This window comes from Lycium barbarum, chromosome 10, assembly GCF_019175385.1.
Source record: "Lycium barbarum isolate Lr01 chromosome 10, ASM1917538v2, whole genome shotgun sequence".
NCBI classification, from domain to species: Eukaryota; Viridiplantae; Streptophyta; class Magnoliopsida; order Solanales; family Solanaceae; genus Lycium; species Lycium barbarum.
Genome location: NC_083346.1, coordinates 52,113,318 through 52,138,611, shown reverse-complemented (window position 1 = coordinate 52,138,611; position 25,294 = coordinate 52,113,318). Strand labels below are relative to the sequence as shown.

The 25,294-nt window shown below is 38.4% G+C and overlaps 1 protein-coding gene across 3 annotated transcripts in view; it reads left to right on the top strand.

Annotated features, from left to right (window-relative positions):
• Positions 1 to 22,811, top strand: part of LOC132615263 (uncharacterized) — a 33,717-nt gene extending 10,906 nt beyond the window's left edge. The window contains exons 9-17 of one of the 3 annotated variants that reach the window (XM_060329834.1): positions 509 to 615; positions 716 to 878; positions 1,043 to 1,108; positions 5,779 to 5,872; positions 19,376 to 19,488; positions 19,945 to 20,015; positions 21,191 to 21,389; positions 21,580 to 21,649; positions 21,746 to 21,870. In XM_060329834.1, the coding sequence (XP_060185817.1) occupies positions 509 to 615; positions 716 to 878; positions 1,043 to 1,108; positions 5,779 to 5,872; positions 19,376 to 19,488; positions 19,945 to 20,015; positions 21,191 to 21,389; positions 21,580 to 21,621 (855 nt within the window). In that variant the 3' untranslated portion in view covers positions 21,622 to 21,649; positions 21,746 to 21,870. Of the gene's footprint in view, positions 1 to 508; positions 616 to 715; positions 879 to 1,042; positions 1,109 to 5,778; positions 5,873 to 19,375; positions 19,489 to 19,944; positions 20,016 to 21,190; positions 21,390 to 21,579; positions 21,650 to 21,745 lie in introns of all 3 variants that reach the window. The other 2 variants (XM_060329832.1, XM_060329833.1) reach the window with 2 other exon arrangements.
• Positions 22,812 to 25,294: the final 2,483 nt, after the last annotated feature.

The window sequence follows — 25,294 nt, the reverse complement described above, 5'->3', positions numbered from 1 at the left end:
GCATTTAGTTTTGCTCTTTAATCATTCTTTACTTCACTGGGAACAAGACCTTATTTTAATCCTTATTGTGAAGCTACTAAGCATTTACTGAGGTGCATAATTCAAAGTCAACGTCTTATATAATATAATAATTTTTACAATCTTTAGATAGTTGTGGGAAATCGAAATCAATAGAGAGAAGGGAGTCAGTTCTTATAAAACGAAAAAAAAAAGAGAAAAGGGAGTCAGCAAGAAGATATCTCCGTGCTTGATGGATTATGGAAAATAACAATATGATTAAAGGAAATTCTCAAACAACAATGTGATTAAAAGTTAGTTGCGCTATGTACCCAATACCAGCTTGATTTTCCTCTACCAATCTGAAAAGAAAATGGAAAGCAGACTTGAGTTGTTTTCTTGAAAGATTAGGGAACTATCTTCTTCTGCAAGGCATGATGTGAGATGCATCTATCTAATATCATTGATCATTTTATGCTGATAGATTCTTCTCCATCAACTACTACTCTAGGTTAACAAAGGAGTACAGGCATCATTAATTCAACTCCTTGACACTGGGTTACTACATGCTGATCCACACCCTGGAAATTTAAGATACACATCGTCAGCACAAATCGGGTATCTTTACAGTTTCTGCTAAGATAATCAATTTTCTATTTGACACAAAGGAGTTAGAATCTTGTACTTATTGCTCTTGTTGAACTCTCCCTTGTTGTAGGTTTCTGGATTTTGGCTTGCTTTGTCGGGTGAAAAGGAAGCATCAGTATGCTATGCTTGCATCCATTGTGCACATTGTAAATGGTGATTGGGGGTCTCTTGTGCTTGATCTAACTGAAATGGATGTTGTTAAGCCAGGGACTAATTTACGCCTTGTCACCATGGTATTATCTACATAACGTATTTCATCAATTTTTACTTTTCAATCTTATGGTGTTATGGTGCAAAAAAGTATCTGCTGCATATTTCAAAGCCAGCTGGTTTAAGCTCAAACAGATATCAGCTCTATTGCGTACTAGCATCACCAACTTTTTGAAAAATTACCCAGGATTTGGAAGATGCTTTAGGGGAAGTTGAATTTAAGGGTGAAATTCCTGATATCAAGTTTAGCCGGGTAAGAATTATAAATTTATGTGCAGTAGTACTTGTGTTGCTTTCTCATGTTACATGGATGGTCCCACTGGACAGAGCCTGGTTGGCTTGTATTATGAAAATAGTTTCTGATTTTATAGAGTAGTAATTATACATACTGCTTAAAGTCTGTTTCTTTTGCAAGTAATAGCTCCAAAATTTTATCTTTTCATATGATAGCTGAATACTTATTGTGATTAATAAAACTGATTAGACCCAAAAAAACAACTTAATCAATCAGGTGAGATAATCCAAACCAAGCAAGCATGAAAGCATTATATGGAACTGCAGTGGAAGAGAGGTGTTCTCTCTTAAAGCGTGCTACAAATACATGCACATGAAAAACGGCATCATTGATGAATGGCCATGGAAATTAGTTTGGAAAGTCAAAATCCCAACCAAAGTGGCTTGCTGCAGCTGGGTAGCTCTTAAAGGAGGTTTGACACATGAAAGTTTAATTAGAAGGGGCATCCCCCTCAGCAGGAGATGTCACCTGTGCCTACAAAATCCCGAGGACTCCTGCCATTTGTTTCTGCATTGCCTAGTTGCAGCAGATATATGGAATATGTTCCTCTGTCTTTTTGGCATTCAGTGGGTTGTGCCTTATAGCATCAGAGAAGCTACTGAAGTTGGGACAATGGAATGTAAGGAACACAATAAAAAAGTTTTCGTAGACTGTTCCAGCTTGCAGTGGTGTCTATAGCTAGTAAGGAATAGCAGATGCTTCGAAGGAAACTCTTTTCCTATCATACTTTGAAGTATAGATGTCTTACAAACATTTTTTGCTGGAGTAAGCATCATACAGTAAATAATTTTGATCATCTTTTTGACTGTGTTAGCTCCTTAGAAGCCATATAGGATAATCACTGTTCAGGAGCTACTTTTTCTCTTTTCTATCCTTTTGCTTGTAATTTTCAGGCATCTACTGGATGCATGTTTAATGAAATTACATCTTACCTGATAAAAGGAAAATCCTAACCAAGCTGCTCCATTAATTTATAGCATTTCCCCCAAGCATATGGTTTAGCCTACAATAATTAGTCAGCTTAGTAGCCAAGAACATTTACTATTCCCTCAGTTTAAATTGTAATTGGTCTTCGGTAAGTGGAGGGTAAGGCCAACTTGCTACCACTTCAGATTTGATTGGTTCTGAGCGAACATTGGGTTGGATAGATTCTTTGTCAGCGTACAATACATTGGATATAAGACTAGATAAGATGTCACTTGAACGACTTCAACTTGTGCTTTAGAACCTAATCAACCTTTTAATCCCAAAATGTACTTGGCTTCCAACACTATCTCCTACATTTAAATTGTGAAGTGGTTATTCCTTTCCCATGAGAGACGAGACGTTAGGTGATTTCTTGTTATTTGTCTAAGCTTTGGTAGCAGAATTACCGGTACAGGTGTTGGTCGGAGGTAGCACGTACTTTGGTGGAATAGTCGAGGTGCATGCAAGCTGGCCCAGACACCTCCGTTACTAGAAAAATTATAAGTATCAACTTCACATTCTGCAGAATAATAATAAAAAAATAACTTAGTGATAGCAAAACAAAATGGAGGATGAAAATGACAAAAATATAAGAAAAGAAATTACAAAAAATGGAGGAATAGAATGATATCTTTCTTCTTTCTTTTTTTTTTTTGGAGGGAAGAGATATCAGAAAATGGAAGATTAGTGCAAAAAAAAAAAAAGTTAAAAATTGCCACGGCTGTGGTTGAGAAGGAAATTGGTGCAATAGGAGTTAGGGAGAATCTAGAAAAATAACCACACTGAAGATAATCATTGGCATCCTGATGGAACCTCACCTTCAGTGTGGTTATTTTTCTAGTTTTAATTTTTTTTAATTTTTTTTTATCAGTTCCAAAAAAAGAATCTAGAAAATTAACCACACTGAAGGTGAGGTTGCATCAGGATGCCAATGATTATCTTTTGAATTTCCACGGCGGTGGTTGACAAGGAAATTGGTGCAACAGGAGGTAGGGAAAGTCTAGAAAAATAACCACACTTAAGGTGAATGATTTATCTTTTGGAGTGACAAGTTGGGGGGCGAAGATATCCTTCCACGAGATTACTCTACTGACTATAATTGGGGGGTGGGGATCAGAAGAAGATAGTGCAAAAAAGAAAAAAAATTAAAATTAAAAATTTCCACAGCAGTGGTTGAGAAGGAAATTGGTGCAACCGGAGGTAGGGCAAGTCTAGAAAAATAGCCACACTAAAGGTGAGGTTGGTTTGCTAGTGAAAGTAAGGAGGGATCAGGGAAAAATACCTAATATCTAAAATGACAATCCCTTGATACTAATGCCTTCCTCTTCCTTGCATTAGCAGCAATTACCTTGATATTGGCCATAACCGGAGTGCCTAAAAATCGTAACAAGTATTGGCTAATTCTTTTCTAACATTATTTAGAGCCATTATTGGTCATACCTGCTTCATTGTACTGAAGTGCTTTTCTAGCTAATGAATTAGAAGGCTCTATACAATGTCATTATTTTCCCTTCCTGCATCCGTTTCCGATAAGCTTGACAAGATTCGAAGGGATTTTTTATGGTGAGGGAACAAGGAAACGACAACTTTCAACCTCGTCAAATGGAATACTGTTATTCAGGATAAGGAAATGGGAGGTTTGGGCGTTAAAAAGTTGACACTTCACAATAAAAGTTTATTGTGCAACTGGCTTTGGCGTCACAATTCAGAAGAACCCCTCTGTAAATCTGTTATTTGCTCTAAATATGGTTTATTTTCAGCGTGGACCACTAACATCCCTTCTCCACCTCTCGGCTTCGGAGTCTGGAAATATATGTGAGCTTTATGGGATTTGCTGGGGGATCACTCTTCATTCAGGGTGGGTAATGGAAGGAAAATTAGTTTTTGGCATGATGCGCGGCTTGGTCATTCTCCTCTGAAGGATTTGTTGCCCTTTCTTTTCAGACAAGCTTCTAGACCCTCTTGTCCATAGCAGATTCATGGCAGAACCAAGGGTGGTTCATCCCCTTCAGAAGGAACTTTAATGACTGGGAAGTTGAAGAATTCTCACGGCTTTTGGAGCTACTCAACACTTCTCCTCCTCTAGGCTCAACTTCAGACTCTTTTCTGGAATTCCAACTCTAAAGGTGTCTCCTCGGTTAGAAGCTGCTATCGCACTCTTATCGGTACATCTTCACAATCCCTTTGGCCTTGGAAGACTATTTGGAAAACTAAGGCGCCTCACAAAGTCAAATGTTTTGCTTGGTTGGTAGCTCATGGAAAATGCCTTACTCTTGACAACTTGCAAAACATTTTTGTAATTGTTGGAAGCGAGACTGAGATGGTTTGGGCATGTGAAGAGGAGAGGCACAGAGGCTCCAGTGCGGAGGTGTGAGAGGTTGGCTATGGACGGTTTCAGGAGAGGTAGAGGGAGGCCAAAGAAGTATTGGGGAGAGGTGATTAGACAGGATATGACACAGTTTTTCAGCTTACTGAGGACATGACCTTAGATAGGAGGTTGTGGAGGACTCAAATTAGGATTGAAGGCTAGGTTGCTTATCCTTTCACCATAGTAGTTGTAGTTTTGCTCATTCGTTTATTGCCATTTGATTTATCCATTTGATTTCTGCTTATATTTGTTGGGCCTCTGTACTTTGATTATCTTATTTATCTATGGTAGTTAATGCTACTTTCTACCATTACTTTCTCGCTTTTGTTATTCCTCGTTTTCATATTGTTTTTGATATGCTTGGCCCTATCTGACCTTTTGTCTTGTTTTCCTCTCTTGAGCCGAGGGTCTTTCGGAAACAGCCGCCCTACCTTTCAAGGTGGGGGTTAGGTCTGCGTACACTCTACCCTCCCCAGACCCCACATGGTGGGATTCCACTGGGCTTGTTGTTGTTGTTGTTGTTGCTCTCCATGCGGAAGGGATTGGGAAGATGCGAACCACTTATTTCTGCTATGCAGCTTCACTAGTCAGATTTGGCATTTTATTCTGTCATGTGGGTATTAAATGGTGCATGCCTAGGAGCACGGTTGATTTTCTCCTCTCGTGGCACAATTGCACAAACAGGATATGCATAAAGCGCCGGGTTACATCTGGAAGTCTATCCCAGCGGTAGTTTGATGGGTCGTATGGGGAGAGAGAAATGCTAGAGTTTTTGATAACAAAAAGGACAATGTAGTTAATCTAAAGCACAAATGTATATTTTTGCTTACTTTTTGGTGCAACATAACCTCGGTAAATGTTTTAGAGCCGAAGGCGTTGGCTGAGTTTTCTTAGTTCTTTACACTCACTGTAAAGTTATCTTTTAGATGTACTTCTATCCAGCTTTTTCTTAAACTTGGCCCCCTCTTCACATCAATAAAATTCTTTCAGTTACCTATCAAAAAAAATATTAGAAAGCTCATCCTCGATCATATCAGTCTGGAATTTTTTTCTTTTTTTCTTCATAAATGTTGAGTTACATATCAGATGAAGCTGTCATATGCTCTATAAGATCATTGGTATACACTAATGTCATTTGTTCCTTCCTGAATTTTCAGAGCGTTTCATTTGATTTCAGCACAGGCTTAATATAGTCTTAAGTAAAATATTGTTATAACAGTGAAACAACCGTGTATATCTCTGCTTCTTACCATCATATTGTTATATGACTGATTATTGTGGTGTGTGTTTGCAGGTTTTGAGTAAAATCGTGTCTGTAGCATACAAGTATCATTTCCGCATGCCACCATACTTCACCCTTCTGCTTCGTTCTCTTGCCTCCTTAGAAGGTAGATAAGTATATGCCCAGATCTTATTTCTTAACAACTAACTTTTTGTTTTTAATAAGGATAAGAATTTTTTAGAATCAAAACAGCGGAAAGATTGTGCTGGTGAAAGAGCTTTACAATTCGTGCATTTCACTGGTCAGGTTGTTAATATCATTTGCATCTTGTACAAATACTTGACTGAAAAAAAATTGGGAACAAAAAAGATTTATACTTGGGTTAATTACATTTTCCTTTTTGCCTTAAAATCTTTTGAGGTTTCTTTCTGTCCATACTATCCACCAAATGGTAGACCATAGATGGAATAGATCCAAAAGTTAGTTGCCTTTTTACTGAGTCCTTTCCACCCCCAGCTTTGCAAAAACTCCAGGGTGATTTTAGGCATTATCCAGGTAGTTCCCCTATTGTTGATTAACATGGTCCTGATTTGGCTAGTGACTTCGCAATGAAGGAAAAGATTGATTTGGTGGACTGAGTAAGACACGCCTCTCTAGCAACTAACCAGGTGAAACATTCAACCTTGTAAGAGCTTTGTAATGTCCATGTTTACGATTAGGGTTGAGAAATGGGAATGGATTTGGGCGATTTGGGGGTAATTGAATTTAGGAGGAGGGCACGTGAGAAGCTCGTGACGGCCACGCTGTGTTCCAGCTGTACACCAACTGTTCGCTAGCTGTTTAATGAAGGGGCCACGTGAATAAAAGTGACGGACAGGATTAGTCTAATCCAAGGGTGTAGATTCATTTTCCAAACCAGCTCAATAAATATCTCCCACCGAATTTGGGAAAGTCAGTTAATCATTTTCCGGTACAAATCCTCTCTCTAAAATCTTCTCTCTGAATCTCTCTCTCTCTCTATCCTTTCTCACCCAATTCTTCTTTTTCTCTTATCAGGTTGATTCTCATCCAAGTAAATGGTGATGGAGATTGTACCTTAGTTTTCCTTTGCATTTCCAATTTCAGTTGTAACAGTTGGATTGGTGACTAATAAAATCCACAAATTTGCCCTCATTTCTACTTTACAATTCCGCAATTCATAAGAATATTACAATTGGTATCAGAGCCTAATCCTGGCACCATGATGATTACGGAGACTAGAGCTAAGGCTACAGAAGAAAACATAAAGAAATTGGATGGACAATTACAAAATCACATCGCAGAATCGAATTCTAGGTTTGATGAATTAAGCAAAAAACTCGATCTACTCATGGAAAGGGTGATTCCTCCTCAGAATGGTATACTTGGTAGCGCACCAGGTGATACAACCCAATCAGAAGGATCTGGAAATCGAGGTAGAGCCATGGAGTTACAAGCAATAGAGATGCCTTCAACACGAAGCAACCACCTTCCTAGAGTTGAGATCACATACTTCGAAGATGTAGATCCTTGTGCTTGGTTGAGAAGGTGTGATTGATATTTCCTGTACAACAAAATTACAGATTCTCAGCAGAAATTAGAAATAGCAATTCTTCATCTTACTGGCAAGGCTGAAGCATGGTTCTTTGCCTACAGTGTGAGCAAGAATACCATTAGCTGGAAGGAGTTTTGTGAAGAGTTGTGTAAACTCAATTTGGTGGGGGAGTTCAAAAGGATAGAACAGAAGAGTACAGTGAATGAATACTTAGAGAAGTTTGAAGACCTAAAAACCTGGGTAATGATTAGGAATCCTCATATACCAGAAAGGTTTTCCTGGAATTTTTCATTGAAGGATTGAAGGAGGATGTAAGGAATACTGTGAGCCTGTCAGATCCCCAAAGTTTCAGTCAAGCTATTGATAAGGCTAGGCACCAGGAAAGAGTGGTTGCAATAATAAGAGGAACAAGAATCCTTGGAACAAGAGTATAACTCAACCATACAGTTCAAGTTCAAGTAATAGTACTGTAAAAACAGGAGGAAATTGGTCCAGGGAAGGGCAGGCTAATGTAAGTGGAATAGGGCCAAGAAGGAATCATAACTTGTGCTACAAATGTGGAGATAGATATTTCCCGGGACATCAATGCAAGAGTAAGCAGTTGAATGCATTAACTGCTTCTGAAGGGCCAGAAGGAGTTGCAGGAGAAGCTATAGATGAAGGGATAGAGGCAGCATTACCCTTTAATGAAGAAGTAGTAGTGGAAGAAGCCATTAGCTTACATCCTCTATCAGGAGTGGAAGTTCCTAATACTATTAGACTCAAATACATATTTGATGCTCATAGAGGGATTAGACAAGGAGATCCGTTGTCTTCTTTTTGTATTCATTCTTGCCACGGAGGGTCTAAACAACATGATAAAAATAGCCAAATCAAATGGGCGGATTTCAGGTTTTGAGGTAGCCAGAGGAGGTGACAGGAGTTTGGAGGTGTCTCACCTTCAATATGCAGATGACACTTTATTTTTTTTTGATGCAGAGGAGGAGCAGGTTAAGTATCTGAGACTCATTTTGGTCTATTTTGAAGGAATCTCAGGACTTCATATCAATTGGAGGAAACGCCATATTTATCCCATTAACTCTGTCCCTAATTTGGAGTTGTTGGTTTCAATTTTGGGAGGTGAAGTGGGTCAGTTACCTACTGTCTATCTTGGGATGCCGCTGGGTGCAAAGTCAAAGTCCAAAGAAATATGGGATGCAGTTTTGGAGAACTGTGAAAAGAAGTTGTCCAGATGGAAATCTCAGTATTTGTCTCTGGAAGGCAGGCTTACTTTGATTAATGCAGTGCTTGATGCTCTACCAACTTACATGTTATCTCTATTCCCTATCGCTTCTGGAGTGGTTCAAAGACTGGATAAGATTAGAAGATCTTTCTTCTAGCAAGGGAACAGTGACAAAAGAAATTTCCACTTAGTAAAGTGGAAAGAACTGATTACTTGCAAAAAACAGGGTGGTCTTGGTATTAAAAATCTGAAGAATCATAGTAAGGCATTAAAGTGAAGTGGCTATGGAGGTATTCCAAGGAGTCTCAATCTCTTTGGGTAAATGTTATCAAGATAAAGTATGGGGAACTGGATTGCTGGGTCACCAAGGAGGCAAATAATTCATATGGTGTGACCTTATGGAGGTCCATCAGAGCTTGGTGGCCTTTCTTAAAGAGACACTCTGTCATTAAAGTTCAGAATGGTAACAAAACACTCTTTTGGAAAGACAAGTGGTTGGGCAGTAGGAGCTTGCAGGACTCCTTTCCTGATCTGTTTATTCTGGCTCAACATCAGAATAAGACAGTGGCTGAGATGTGGTCACCTCAAGGTTGGAAGCTGATTTTCAGGAGAATGATGAATGACTCAGAAATTCCCAGGTTGAATGAACTTTTTAGCCTTCTGGAAACTTTTCAAGGGGTGCAAGATGGAGAGGACTGCTGTGGTGGACTGGACATACCAAAGGGCAGTATATGCCATATGGTCAAATCTAGGTACAAGATTATGAACACAATAGCTTCACAGACTGTTATTTGTCCTTGGAAACACATCTGGAAAGTAAAGATACAACACAAGGTTGCTTGCTTTACTTGGTTGCTAGCTAAGGAGGCTGTGCTGACACATGAGAACCTGATGAAGAGAGGCATCACCTTAGACTCAAACTGCTGTTTATGTGGGACTGAAGCTGAAACTGTAAGACACTTATTTCTACATTGCAAGGCCAGAGGCCAGTTATGGAAGATTTTTCTCAATCTCAGGGGCATCTCTTGGACAATGCCTAGCAAGATTGTTGAGACTCTTTTTAGCTGGGAGGAGGCTGGGATTGGGGCAAAGAGCAGAAGAAATTGGAGGGTCATCCCAGCATGTATATGGTGGACAATCTGGAAAGAAAGGAATGCGAGATGTTTTGAGAATAGAAGTAGTACAATTCAGATGATCAAGCTCAACTGTGTTATGCTACTTTGTTTTTGGTGTACAAATGCATACTGAAGATTTTTAGCAAGAAGAAGGGGCTTCTTGTATTTCTGAATGAATATACAATCCATAAGAATGGGTACTTATACATGAGTTCTAAGACTAAATAAGGAAAGACAATATTACACAATCAATTCCTAATCATTCACATCAATACAATATATTCCTAAAATTAAGCTATCAATCTTAATCATCAATATCAAATCAACATCTCAATCTTAGTCATTAATACCAAATCAACACTCCCCCTCAAGTTGGTGCAAAGATGTTGCACATGCCCAACTTGCAAACCAGTGTATGAAAAGTCCGTTTGTTGAGGCCTTTAGTAAACACATCAGCTAGTTGTTTTTCTGATGACACGTGGAATAAACTCAAGACACCACCTGTGACTTTTTCTTTGATAAAGTGTCGATCAATTTCAACGTGCTTTGTTCGGTCATGCTGGACTGGATTTCGAGCTATACCGATTGCAGCCTTGTTGTCACAATACAAGGAAAGTTTCCTTTTTTCAGACAATCTCAATTATTCTAGTAACTTTTGTAACCACAAAAGTTCGCAAACACCCTGGGCCATAGCTCTATATTCTGCCTCCGCACTTGATCTAGCAACTACACTTTGCTTCTTGCTTCTCCAAGTGACCAAGTTTCCTCCTACGAGTGTACAGTAACCGGATGTAGACCTTCTGTCATCTAAAGACCTAGCCCAATCTGCATCGGTAAAGGCTTCTATTTGGAGGTGACCATGTCTGGAGTAAAGTAGACCTTTTCCTGGAGCAGACTTCAGATACCGCAAGATGTGAAAGACAGCTTGCATATGAGGATCTCGAGGATCATGCATAAATTGACTCACTAGGCTGACTGAATAGGCTATGTCTGGTCTAGTGTAAGAGAGATAAATGAGTCTTCCAACTAGCCTCTGATATCTCTCTTTATCAACTGACTTTCCAACTCCGCTTTGTAGTTTGTGATTGCTTTCAATGGGTGATTCTGCTGGTTTGCAACCTGTCATACCTGTTTCTTTCAAGAGATCCAGAATATACTTTCTTTGAGAAATAAAGATTCCTCCTTTTGATCTAGCAACTTCAATTCCCAAGAAGTACTGCAATTTTCCTAGATCCTTGATCTCAAATTCCTGTGCCAACAACTTCTTCAATCGGGTCATCTCCTCTTTGTCATCTCCTGTCATTACTATGTCATCAACATAAACTATGAGAAGAGTGAGTTTACCCTTTAAATGTCGTATAAAGAGGGTGTGATCCGCATTGCTTTGTTGGTAACCAAAGGAGATCATTGCTTTATAGAATTTGTCAAACCAAGCTCTAGGAGATTGCTTCAATCCGTACAAGGCTTTCTTCAGTCTGCATACCTTTCCTTGACTTTGTTCAGTACCAAAACCAGGAGGAATCTCCATGTACACCTCTTCTTCTAAGTCTCCATGAAGCAGTGTTTTGGACAGCGCGCGGCGACAAAAGGCGACAAGGGCTTGCCTCGCCTTAAGGCGCGGCGCGCGGCGAGGCGCGCGGCGAGGCGCTCGCCTTTTTGAAGTGCGGCGCCAATAAATACCAAAAAATTAAAATATTTAATTGCATATGTAAATAATCAAAATCTCACTTACATATTAGCAAATATTTCAATTCCAAAAATTAAAAGTAGATAGTAGATACTAAAAGTCTAGGACTTGAATGAGTCAATGACTCAATAATTCATAAGTGACAAGACAAACAACACTAAAATTAAAGCAATAGTGCAATACTAAAAGTCCATTGAATTTGAACCTACTGTTTATAACTGTATAACAAAATTTAAACAATTATTGAACAGAAAAAATAGGAGCAAAACAACCACTGCCTCACTGGTCCAAACAGAGAAAAAAAAAACAGAGGAAAAAACAGAGGAGAAAAAAACAGAGCAAACAACAGAGGAGAAAAAAACAGAGGGTAATAAAATAGAGGAGAAAAAACAGAAAAAGAAGAAGAGAATAGAAGAAGGAAAAAAAAACAGAGGTGGCCGGAAATAGGGCAGTTGTCGCCGGAAAAAAAGAAGAAGAAGGAAGAAGAACAGAAGAAGAAGCAGAAGTCGAAAATAAGAAAGAAGAAGGAGAAAGAGACGTACCTGAAACCTTGAAGGAGAAGAGAGGAGGCAAACAAAAAACCCTAGCTGCTATTTTTATTTAAGTCCTCCACTTCTTTTAATTGTTTTTTTTTTTAAAAAGGTCTGCTCGCCTCGCCATAACTGGGCGCCTTGCCATGGCGCCATTAGCGCCTTTCTCGCCTTTTTCTCGCCTTTTGAAGGCCTGCTCGCCATGGCCATAAAAGGCGATGGAGCCTCGCCTCGCCACGCCTCTCGCCTTTAACAACACTGCCATGAAGAAATGCATTCTTCACATCAAACTGTTGCAAGTCCCAATCAAGATTAGCTGCACAAGATAGAAGAATTCTAATAGTATTCATTTTTGCAACAGGAGCAAATGTCTCTTGATAATCCACTCCAAAAGTCTGAGTGAATCCTTTAGCCACCAATCTTGCTTTGAACCTTTCAATGGAACCATCAACTTTATATTTTACAGTGAAGACCCATTTGCAACCAACCAACTTCTTGTCTGGTGGTGATGCGACAAGTTCCCAAGTCTCATTCTTTGATAAGGCCTTCATTTCTTCTATCATAGCTTGCTTCCACTTAGAATCTGCAAAAGCTTCCCTCCAATTCTGGGGAATAGACACAGAAGAAATAGACAAGGAAAAGGCTCTATAGGAGGGCGATAAAGAATTATAGGAAACAAAGTTAGATAAAGGGTGTTGAGTGCAAGATTTGACTCCTTTCCTGTGAGCAATAGGCAAATCTAACTCATTAGGAAGTATAGATAATTCACTAGAAGAAGAAGGTTCGGCTTCGGCAGGTTGCATGATGGCTTCTTCTGCTCTATTTCTCCTTGAGTAAGTAATCAAATCAGGCCTATCTAAACGCCCAACAGTCTCCCCCTGAATTCTTTCACTTTCTCTTATGGCAGTAGTTTCAATAGTCTCCCCCTGAATTCTTTCTCCAATTTCACTTTCCCTTGTGGCAGTAGTTTCAACAATAGAACTTGGAAAAACCATCTCTTTTTCCTTATAATTCTCCCCCTGAAGAGGTGATGGTGTAATACTGAAATAGGGCTCAGATTCCCGAAAGGTAACATCCATACTGACAAAGAATCTCCTAGAAGGAGGGTGATAACATTTGTACCCTTTCTGTGTTGGAGAATACCCAATAAAAACACATTTAAGAGCTCTAGGTTCAAGTTTCCCAGAGTTCCTAGCGTGAACAAAGCAAACACACCCAAATATCTTTGGAGGAACAGTATAGTCATTTTTACCCTTTAAAGCTTCTAAAGGACTCCGGAAATTAAGAGTTTTAAGTGGCATTCTATTGATAAGGTAGGCAGCTACTAGAATGACATCCCCCCAGTAAGGCTTCGGCAGATTCATAGTAAACAAAAGGGATCTTGCTACTTCTAACAAATGCCTATTTTTTCTTTCAGCAACCCCATTTTGTGCACTAGTATAAGGACAACTAGTTTGATGCATTATCCCAAAAGACTCCAAGTAAGCTCCAAAAGTTTTATCCATGTATTCTGTGCCATTGTCAGTTCGAAATATCTTTATCTTAGCCTCAAACTGAGTACAAATCATCTTATGAAATGACTTAAAACAGGAGAAAACTTCACTTTTGGCTTTTAACAGATATACCCATGTCATTCTAGTGCAACAATCGATAAAAGTAACAAACCATCGACTACCAGACAAAGAAAGTGTTTGAGTAGGACCCCAGACATCAGAATGAATAGTCGAAAAGGGAATTGTGCTTTTATTGTCACTCAGAGGATAAGAGTTTTTAGTGTGCTTGGCATATTCACATGCATCACAAGACAAAGATTCAAACTCAGTTCTAGAAAATAAACCAGGGTATAACTTTTTTAAAGCAAAAAAAGATGGGTGTCCCAACCGTCTATGCCACTGTATTATTTCTCGGTTGACATCCTTATTTCCTACAAAAAAGGCCTGACCAGAGTCTCAAGTTCCATCGATCAAATATAAGCCATCATGCAATCTACCACTGCCAATCTTCTTCCCTGTATGAAGGTCTTCAAAAACACAATAATCAGGAAAGAATCTGACACTACAGTTTAGTTCTTTGGTGATAGCGCTAACAGATAATAGGTTAATAGGAAAATCAGGCACATGAAGAATGGATGATAAGGTAATATCAGGAGTACAAAAGATTGAACCTGTTCCAGAGACAGGGGTTAGGGAGCCATTGGCTATTCTGACATAATCTCCTTTGGGACTAGGAGAGTAATTTTGAAGGCCTTTAGAAGAGCCTGTCATGTGTCTATTCGCACCAGAATCAATAATCCAACAATTAAGCTGAGCATTAAAAGCAATACCTGACTGCACATAATTGGGGCTAGCAACATTAGAAGAGCCAAGTTTGTTCAGAAGACGGCGAAGATATTGAACTTCATCTTGAGACAAAGTCTCTCCAGAAGTAGTGTCACCCATATTATCTGGATGGGAAGGGTTAGAATAGGCCTATGACCCGAGAACTGAAAAAAAAATTCCAGAAAAAATCGCCGGAAAGTTGGCTGCCACGTCGGAATCCTAATTCCGGTGATCGGAAAAAAAATCAAAACTGATAGGGATAGGCTCAGAATGTTCCAGCGACCCAACAGAGAAAAATAATCCAGAAACGAACTGAACGGGAGGAGTTTTTTGTGCGGACAGCCACAAAGAGAGAGAAAAACTCGACCTCTTTGATAAAACACGGAACCCTAGTGCTGCGAGGGAGAAAACTCACCTCAAAAAGGCAGCAATGGCTTTGATACCATGAAGATTTTTAGCAAGAAGAAAGGGCTTCTTGTATTTCTGAATGAATATACAATCCATAAGAATGGGTACTTATACATGAGTTCTAAGACTAAATAAGGAAAGACAATATTACACAATCAATTCTTAATCATTCACATCAATACAATATATTCCTAAAATTAAGCTATCGATCTTAATCATCAATATCAAATCAACATCTCAATCTTAGTCATTAATACCAAATCAACACATACCCTGAAGATACAGAGACAATCCTAGATGTTCTTGATTCATTTTAGGATTGCAGCTATGCTTCAGTGACTCTTGTTTAATTTTTTTTTTCTCCTTTTTCTCTTGTAAAGGGGTTTTCAGTACTTCCCAATACTGGTCTATAATACAAAATGTTACCTGTTTCCAAAAAAAAAAAAAAAAAAAAAGAGAGAGAGACATTGTACAGGTGGAAAAAGTATATAGAATAAGGTTGATGAGCCTAAGCTTGCCCCCCCAAAGATAAATATTGTCTTTTCCAGTTGGAAAGTTTCTTCTCCACTTTCTCACGAATCCTTCCCATATGGATAAAGATTAGAAACTCCCGCCCAGTGGAAGGCCAAGACTTTTAGCTGGTAAGATACCTATGTTTTAACCATTAACCAAACATGTGAGCTAGCTGATGTAAATTGGACACCTCATTGACGGGATATAAGAGAATTAGAATAATTGATATGGAGACCTCAGACAACCTTAGAAACAAGGATAATCAACCTTAGGAATAGGACTTCTTGTTAATCAGCTTCACAAAAATCAGTGTTTCATCAGGTTAGAGAATGTCGGTAAAATTAAGAGGGTGTTTGGATTGGCTTATTTTAAGTGCTTTTTGGCTTTTAAGCCCTTTTCTTGTTTGTGTGGTGTTTGGTAAAGATAAAAAGTGCTTAAAAACACTTACTTTTAGGCAAGAAAAGTACAAAAATAAGCCAAAAGCCAAAAGTTGGGTATTCCCAACTTATGACTTTTAGGTTTTAGCTTATAAGCTACTTTTAAAAAGCCAATCCAAACACCCTCTAAGACTCCTGTTTTCTAGATCTGGCTGAAAAAACCTTTGATCCAATTTAACTGAACGGCTGTGAATAGCCTCCATTACAAAGATAAAGAGAAAAGGGGATAAAGGGTCCCTTTTTCTTAATCCACTATGAGCTGAGAAGAACCACGGAGAGCGCCATTAATGAAAAAGAAAATCTGACTGTGGAAATGCTGAAAGAAACTCGCTGATCCATTCTGATCCTGTCATGTTATGTAGGTTTTACCATGGAGCCTTCTTTTTCCGTTTTCGTGATCTGTGCGGAAACAGTCTTTTATTTTAATGTCTTCCCCATCTTTGGCTTGCACTATTATGGAGATATACTTTTACTACCTTTCGTTATACTCATCTTTCTGGTTTTTGGCAAACGTCTGCCTTTTTGTTTTCTCACCAAATGAAATTTGTGTGAATTGCTTATATTCTTGTAAAAGAACCTTTACTCCATCTCCATAAGATTCTGAAGGTACTACTTGCTCTTTCTGATGATACATGATACTGGTTGAGAATCACGAAGTAATTTTGTTGCCTGATCAAATAAAGGATTTTAGTGGTGAGATAAGACACCATGTTATAAAGTGAGATTTACTTATTTCTCGGGGATGAGGATGCAAAGATTAGGGAAATTGGTTTAAAGGGTGGTTCTAAGCAAAGTCTATGTTACATGGATCTGTTTATGGTTATGTATGTGGTAGGGATTAAGTATTCGGTATGAGCATGTCAAGTTTTTTGACATTTTTTACTTCAATTTGAAGAATTCCCACAAAGTACCCACACTTTCTCACACTTCTTTGACACGAGTACATCAAAGTAAAAGAAGGATCCATGTAAGATAAAGCAAGGGCACCAAATGACCTTAACTTTTGACCATTGTGCAGCCTTTGAAAAGTGTATGTCTTGAGATTAAGGTCAAAATAATTTTATTTAGTATTACTTGAAATTGGTTCGATAAGTAATTAAAGCAGGCTTTTCACATTAATGGAAAGGGGTCAATTTTTTTGGTTTTGTTACAAGTATCCCTTCTTATGAAATGCAGTAATCTTAATAGCTATGTTGTTTAAACATTGCCTACTATATTTACAGTGTTGTTATTTCGACATAAAAGTACATGCTAATTTAATGAAAAAGTACTCCCTCTGTCCAATTGATGTAGCGTACTTTCATGTTTCATCTATCTCAAAAAAAATGTCATACTTATTTAGAAACAATTTAATATTAACTCTCCATTTTACCCTTAATGAGATGGTTTATAGCCACACAAATATCTATGGCTTGTTTTAGGCTAAGTTGCGAGGACTCTTCACTTTCATTGCCGCACCCGTGTCGGATTCTCCAAAAATGCATTACTTTTGGAGTGTCCGACACGCACCCGTCGATATTTTTGAAGATTCCGAGCAACATAGGTTTTAGGACACAGTTTCAAAAGTCCTTGGTTATTTCTTTAACTCTGTGCCAGTTAAGCACCGCCACATAAATTTGGATGGAACGAGTACTTGCTAATTTCATGCTTGTTCTGCCTCAATATATTTGTCACTTTTTGTTTATTGAGAGTCAAATTGATATAGTCAGCATAAATCTCATTATCCACTCACCTGCATGGAGAATTTCTATCCCTTCTTTCAAGAGCGGAAGTGCTTATTTTGTTATAGTGTTTCTTTCTGTTACACCTAAAATTTATTCATTGATGATATTTCATGTGTTTCTATTTGAGGTCATAGACAAATTTAAATTGCAGAGATCAATTCTAAGAGGGAGGGTCTATCGAAAACAACCTCTCTACCTGCCAAGGTAGGGGTAAGGTTTGCGTACACTCTACCCTCCCCAGACCCCACTTGTGGGATTACACTGGGTATGCCGTTGTTGTAATTCTAAGAGGGAAAGACAAATAAGTAAAGAGGGTGAGCTTAAAAATAAGTTACACTAGGGGACAGACAGATTCTAGTTAGGCTAACTGACAAATGGACACACTATAAGTATTTTTTTGGCTATGTAGTTAATTGGACATAGATTACGGTGTTTCTAAAAAAAGGGAATTTAGACATTAAAATAACATGAAAGTACCTTCTAGGAAAAAAAAAAGAAAAAAGGAAAAAGAAGGAGCACGAGAATATGGTTGAAAGTCAGGAGAATCACTGAGACTATAATGGAATAATCTAATAATAATGTCATGATATTTAGAATCCAAGAATTAGATTTTTTTTTTTTATATATTTTATGTATTCTGGAATTGTGGAACTAGGCGAACTGAGTTTGCGGATAGGGCTTCGCCTTACAAAACTGGCTGAAATTTTTAATTCTGTGACTCCGAGGATCCCTGAAATTCAACTTTCTGTCACCTGGGTTTCACTATTCTTCCAAATTTTAGCTTCCAATTTTAATCCAAAACTAGGTCTAGTCAATTCCAAAATATCTGAAATTTGATATTTTTTTTTTTTTTGGTTAACCGAGTCACGATTTTATAGCCACCAGAAATGGTACAAAGAGGAGGACTAGACCTTGCCTTCTCAGTACAGATGAGTAGTGAAACTGGAAGTAACTAAGAACAATAGTTACAACTGGAAAAAATTGGCTCACACAAAACCATTGGTGGCGATAAAGCTGAGATTGACCTAAGGTGGTTCAAACACAATATGTCTTGGTTTCTCCTCTTGATTTTCAACTATTTTTCAACAATGCCGAATCACATCCAATCAAAAATTTACAATTGAATTCAAATTTTGATCAAAACTTATGCTCCAAGCAACTCAACAATGGTGCAAACTTTCTGTCGTCTTGGTTTTTTAATTTTTGTTTTGTAGTTTTTGATGGAATCAAAAGATATAATCAGTATTTGTAGAAACAGAACACTAGCCTATGCTCTGATATCAAACTGATAGCGGAAATTAAATAACAAAACACAAAATAGAAATAGAATAAGTAGAAGATATAAACTAGACGCAGCTTTGAGTATAACAGACATTGGTAGAACAAACCAAATACCTTATATAATAGGAATCAAATAACACCAAGTTATATGGAACCATCAAGAGGCATGATTTCTCAATGTAGTACCATTGCAAGTTGGAGATCTACAAAGGCTCTCAATCTCACAAAGGAGTTCAAATTCAAGTCTCCAAAAATAAAGACATAAAAACTATTTATATTTAAGAACTAACAAATGACCTAAACTACCTCTAAACTAGTAAAGCTAAGAATTAGCATAATTTGAAAACTTTATTACTTTCTGCGATTGCGGTTTCTGCAGAATCAGCTACCTCCACAATCGCGAGTGGAAGTCGCGAAAGCCGTCTTGGGCAGTCAGGCCTTCTTTGATCCTTTGAGGCGTCTTTGCTCCCTTGAGGCTTCTAATTGCCTTAAATCTTGATATCCTCCTTTCAAATATCTAGTTTAGCATATTGTGGATCTTGAAAGCTTCTTGAATGGATCTCCCAAGGCATCTTATGCTACTATTGAGTAATTGGAATCTCCTAAGCTCATGATGGCTTCCTTGGATGCTATCAAATAACAATGTTGCTCCCTCTCCCAGTCTGAATATGCATGGAGTTTTGATGGTGCAACCAGCTTCTTCCTTTGTTTCATCTCGAAAACCGCACTTAGGGCAGGTTCCTTCTTGGATTGAATATTTAACAGTATACTTATTGTGTTCCAACAAAACAGTATAGCTGTAACTTCCTCTTATTCTGTTCCAACAAAACTGTATACTGTAACTTCCACTCATCTTCTCAGGATTGGCAGTGGCTGGAGATCCAAGTTTCAAAACTTTTGAAGCTGCATTTCCCTATGTTGTTCGGAAGCTTCTCTCTGATAATTCTGTTGCTTCGAGGAAAATTCTACATTCGGTACTTTACAGCTTTATATATTTGGTCTCTAGTCATACTGCAATTGACCTTAATGCTGTTCCCCTGACATATCAAAATTGGTGTTCACCAAGCTTATTCTGTTTACTGTTTTATCTAGTAGTTGGCTTGTGAATGAAATTATGTTGACTTAATAATCTCATATCTAATTGGGGAAAATCAACTTTAGCAAAACTTAGGCATATCGTAAATGTTGTTTTAAAGGGAAGTAGGTGAGGGTTTTTTTCTTTTTGCAGAACCTCACGTTACACTCTTACTTGATTCTTATACTGGAAACCGCTTCATGCTTATCTTACCTTGAGATTTTTTTCTCCTTGTTCTGTTATACAATTTGTTTTGTCTATTTTTACCGATAGAGTGATAGTGTTAACAAAAAGATGACTTTTAGACTTCTGGATAACCCTTTTATTCAATATTATGTTTCTGTTTCCTATTCAGGTGGTATTAAACAGAAAGAAAGAATTTCAATGGCAAAAGCTAGCTCTTTTCCTAAGAGTGGCGGCGACTAGGTACCATTACATAGTCCTTTGTTCATTGTACACTTGTTTTTTGTTTTTCTATTCAGCAGATTTTTAAGTGAATGTTAGTGTTGGTGAGGTGATTAAGCGGGACATGACACAACTTCAGCTCACTGAGGACATGATCCTTGATAGGAGGGTGTGGAGGTCGAGAATTAGGGTAGAGGGGTAGTGGGCAATCCGGTGCATTTCTTTTCCGTTCCTGGAGTTTTAGCATTATTTTTGTATTTTCTTATTTTTAGATTTCTATTACTATTTGTTGTTTCTTTAGCCTCGGTTATCTTATTATCTTGCTATTGTTTTTGCTTGTTGCTACTGCCTATTTTTCGTCTTTATATGAACCAAGGGCTCCCGGAAACGGCCTCTCTACCTTCCCAAGGTAGAGGTAAGGTCTGCGTACACACTACCCTCCCCAGACCCCACTTGTGTATGTTGTTATTGTTGTTGTTAGTGTTGTTTCTTAGTGTGTTTTAAATGCTTCTTCCTATGACATCCTCTTCTGTTACTTTTGCAAAATGGAAGAAAGAGACAAAATTTTCAATAGATATAGGAGATCCAAACTGCTCATTGTTGCTATCTGACCTTCTCATTATCTTTTGTAATGTCTTTCTACTTCTCTTTCTCAGTTCTTCATATCTTCTTTCATATGAGATTAGAGTGCCTGCTTTCTTTTTATTCTTTAACTGCTTCCTCAAAGGATGTAAAAAACTGTTATTCCATGTATCCAGTGGTGAAAGGCACTCTGTGTCCTTGGGTCTTGAGAGCAGTATTATGTCTTTGAGTGAATGGAGATGTTTTAGCAGGAGAATAAGGAGGGAAGAGAAGGAAATGAGTCATTTCGTCTTAATCCTTTCTTTCACTGACGAGGAATCACAAGCTATGGTATTGGCAATATTTTTAAGAAGCCTGAGGAATGGGACAGTGGACTATTAGAAAATTAGTTTCCCTGAACGTTTACATCTCTCCAAGCAATATTAGGAGAAATGCACATTTCGTACATCATTCAGTTAAAATTTGATGCAGTGAGGAAGTCTGAAAGAATAGGCTTGATGCGCCTATTTGCTACTGCATTTGGTTGCATCTTTTAGCTGCTCTTTCAGACATGCCCACTATTAGAAGCTTTTTCTCCTAGTACGTTTTGGATGTTGACTGCTAATTCTTTCCAGGAAAGGGTTGAACACTATCATGGCACCAAATCCTCAAGCATCTCTTGCTTATTTGAACTCTATCGTGGCACCAAATCCTCAAGCATCTCTTGCTTATTCTTCTGATGGAGCTGCTGGTGTATTTGACGTTGCAAACTTGGTGTTGAGAATACTACCATCTAAAGACGGCATTGTGCTGAGAAGATTGCTAATGACGGCAGTGAGTACCTTTGCCTGATATACTGCCTTTGACCTGATATTCTTTTACTGTTACTTAAATATGACAATCCGTTTCTTCTAAAAGAATCAAAGTTTTGCAAACTATGGGCCTTAAATGGGATCCGGAGAGGGGTTGGGGGTTGGAAGTAGATTCTTGCATTGGGCCTTATGTTTTTTTTATCTAAATTCAGAAATGGAAAATTCCTTCTCATTATATGTGCTTGGTGACTTGAGGAAAATGTTTCTGTGAACATTTTGGAGGTGAATAATTATGTTGACCTAGTATTCTTACACTTGGAAAAACTAATCCATATCTACATATTGTGTTGCAACTTGATATCCATTTCTCTGTTGTAGGATGGTGCTTCATTAGTTAGAGCATTTATTTCCGAGGAGGCAAAATTCTTTCGTCAACACCTTTGCAGAATTGTTGCTGATCTACTGTCCCAGTGGATTTTTGAAGCACTTGGAAGTAATGTAATTAGCTCCCAAGTGCAGCTAACTGGTGCGCCCAATGTAATGCTAGGATCGTCTTCTGCGGCATTCTCACGGGACTATGATTGCAAGTCAACCCTCCGAGATTGCCGGCTTAAACTGATTCTCTTCAAGGTGTTAGGTTCTGCAAGAAAAAGTCCAGTACTGATGATGAGGTTTTTCTGCTCTTCATGGCTGATTTTTATCAAAGCATCAGCTTTGGCTTGTCATCGGTTTTTGGTTTGTCTCTCTAACGCTTACCTGGATCGTGTTTCACTTGCTCCACGGGAAGTTGTAGTTGGCGCATAAAGTTTCGGTTGGGCCACAGGGACTTGAGTTATTCAATACCCTCTTTTACAAGTTAGAATAAGGAGATTGCAACAAATCACATCTTACAAAAGCCATGAATACCAAAATCGAGTAGCCTAGCAAAGTGGATTTTGTTTACTTGCTTTGAGCTAAAATAGAAGTGAGCACGTGCAGCAACTACTTGATGTACAGCTTAACGTGGCCCTCTATCCCGGAAACACTCAACATATATTATGACTCGCACTTTGCAAGTTGTATCAGAGGACTACCCTTGGCTCTCCAGGAATTATATGGTTGACATTATAGGAAATTGTATAGCACAGGTGATTGTAAACTTGTAATCTCCTTGTGCATGTACATCCTCATTCTTATCCTTGCTGGTTCGAAAGATTTGTACAGACAAAGAAAACGAAGAAGGCTTCTTGTACTATATATCAAAAATGAAGAAGGCTTCTTGAATATTGTTAGATTGAGTGTTCTTTTATGGGAATAATACCTAGTTCGGCATTCAGAGATGTTCATTTAGGGTCTGTTTGGAAATCACTGTGTAATTACTACTTGATCAAGGAATTACACAAAATAGTAATTAAATGACCTGGTTGTTTGCCACAACATAATTGAAGCGTAATTTTTAGTGTCATGCTTGGCTGCAGAAGTGTGATCGCATATTTTGATTCTTTTATTTTGAATTAAAGTTAATTATAGAAAAAGTATTAAACGTTTTTTATTAGGAACACAAATAAGTATTTAAAGAATAAGAGATATTAAAATTGAAAAAAACAAAGAATTTGAAAGTTCATCTGGTAATTACATCATGCAACTACCACCTTTTGTGAATTGGAAAGTATAATTGTTTCTTATTAATTACACTGAATTTCATGCCGACTTACTAATTGCTTGATCGAATAAATCAGGCAAACTATGTGATTTAGGACACTTTAGTCTGTTAATGTCCCTAGGAATGTAAATGATGGTATATTAAGCTCTGGATAGCTATGTTTCACAGTTAATTGCTCGAAAATTGAGCAAGTGCTCCCACAACCATAGAGGGGAATGAAGAGTAGGCTCGCCAATTTGAATTCGAACAGTTAGCGAGAGAACCAGGTAGTAAGTATTGTGTATTTGGAGACTACAGTTGGATGTTTGGATGCAATAGCAAATACTTTGAGATGTAAAAAGGGAAGGGGAATTATTCAGCATCATCTCAATTTATCACTACATTCTTACGATATAAACATATCAATGGACTTTCAGTAGTTCATCAATGGAATGAAACAAGTACCAATGTCCCGTAGATGGATGTAAACTCGGAAAGATCAGTTGATCATATAGAGGATAGTGTCCATGATAAGGTCACGATGTGATGTTGGATAAGGACAAGGCGGGTAAGGTTATCTCTTGTGCCAAGATCCGAGGCTGCACGACTTCTGAAAGGTGTAACGATCTTCCGACCCATCTACCCCCGTTGACCCTTCCCCGAGCCTATTAGTTCGATTTTGACCGGCGGGGATGGGTGGCACGGTTCCCGAGGTAGTCAGGCAAGATTTAGGATGACTTTTGTGAGCCTTAAAGTGAAAAAAGTTTGACCAATAGTTGACTTTTGGATAAACGGACCTTTTTCGGAAATCCGTCGATTCCGAGAGCTCCGAATGGTCGATTATGCCTTAATGGAGTCATTGGTTTGGTTCTCGAAGGGTTTGGGGTATGATTTGAGTCATTGGTGAAGAAACTAGTTAAGTTAAAGAGTTACAGTTGACTACGGTCAATATCGGGTCAAGATGACCCCGTGTTGATATTTTGAAAGTTCCAACAAGTTCGTATGATGATTTTGGACTTGTTCGCAAGTTTTGGTGAGATTCCGAAGAGTTTCGGATGGATTTGGATTGTGTCGCGCTCGTATTCAATGTTTTCGTCGTAGTTCCTTTGGCCATAAAGGGTACCATATTGATCAAACGACCTTTGTTTTGTGTTTCAATTGAACTATTAGATCCGTATCGTAATTACAAAGCTATAGCAAAAAGAATCGTCACATTTCGCCTTTGTATGAGGAAGTTATTGTCATTTTAACACGGACAACTGTTGTTGTACCTGGTGTGTCCGCTGGGGCGGGCTTCAGGTCTGCTGGAGCGGAAATTGGTCAGCTGGGGCGGACTTCTGGTCTGCTGGGGCGGAAATCTCTGTGTATTAAAAATCAGACTTCGTTCATTTCGTATTTGGAGCATATCTTGAGTTCTAGAGCTCCGTTTGAGGTGATTTTTGCCATGTTGTTCTCGTCTCAACGAAGGGACGTTAATCGTTCTGAGGCTCTCTGAAGAGAAAAGGGAAGGCTCAATTGAATTAGTTCGTGGCACCTGTTCGACATCAAGGTAGGTTACGACTTACTTTTTGGCTAGACTCCAGTTAGCGAAGCATATGTAGAAGTTAGTTATCGACGGAGAAAGCATGTTAAGCCTTCGAGTATGAAGTTAGGATGGATATTCTTAGGATTGGTATTGTTGATTGATTTGTGGGCTTGTTGCCTCTTTGTGGTTTATTGTTACACCCCATATCTTCGAAGAACACTTACCAAATTTGAGACATAAGTACGTTGAGTTAGGGTTAAGTAAAACCAATTTGGAATATACGGAGCAAGCATTATTAAGTATATTTAATAAGTGAAGGATGTATATAAGGTATACCGGAAGGTTTTTATAAGGAAATGAGTGAAAGAAATGGAGTAGTACGACTTTGGAGAAAGGATGGGTAATGTTTTGTGTGAAAATTTTGGTCCAACTTGGGGGGAGAATATCTCTTAGCATATGAAGTGTTTTAAGGTGAAACAAAAGCCTAAAATGAAGTTCGTCGAGTCTAGTTTCCAACGCAAAAACCGCTCGTCGATAGGACATCGGAGTAGAGAATTATGGACGTTACAAGTTCAGTTGACAGAGCAGAAACGCGTGCTACAGTACTGCTACAGTAACCGACCTGCTACAGTAAAATGCTATAGTGAACCCGACCCAAATTTGGCCCTATATAAAGGGTAATAACCCCTTTTTTTCATCAGATTTTCCTAGAAAATTCCAGAAATTGGAAGAGGGAAAGTGAGGGAACCAAAAGTGAGCAATTTTTAAGTCGCGGAGTAAT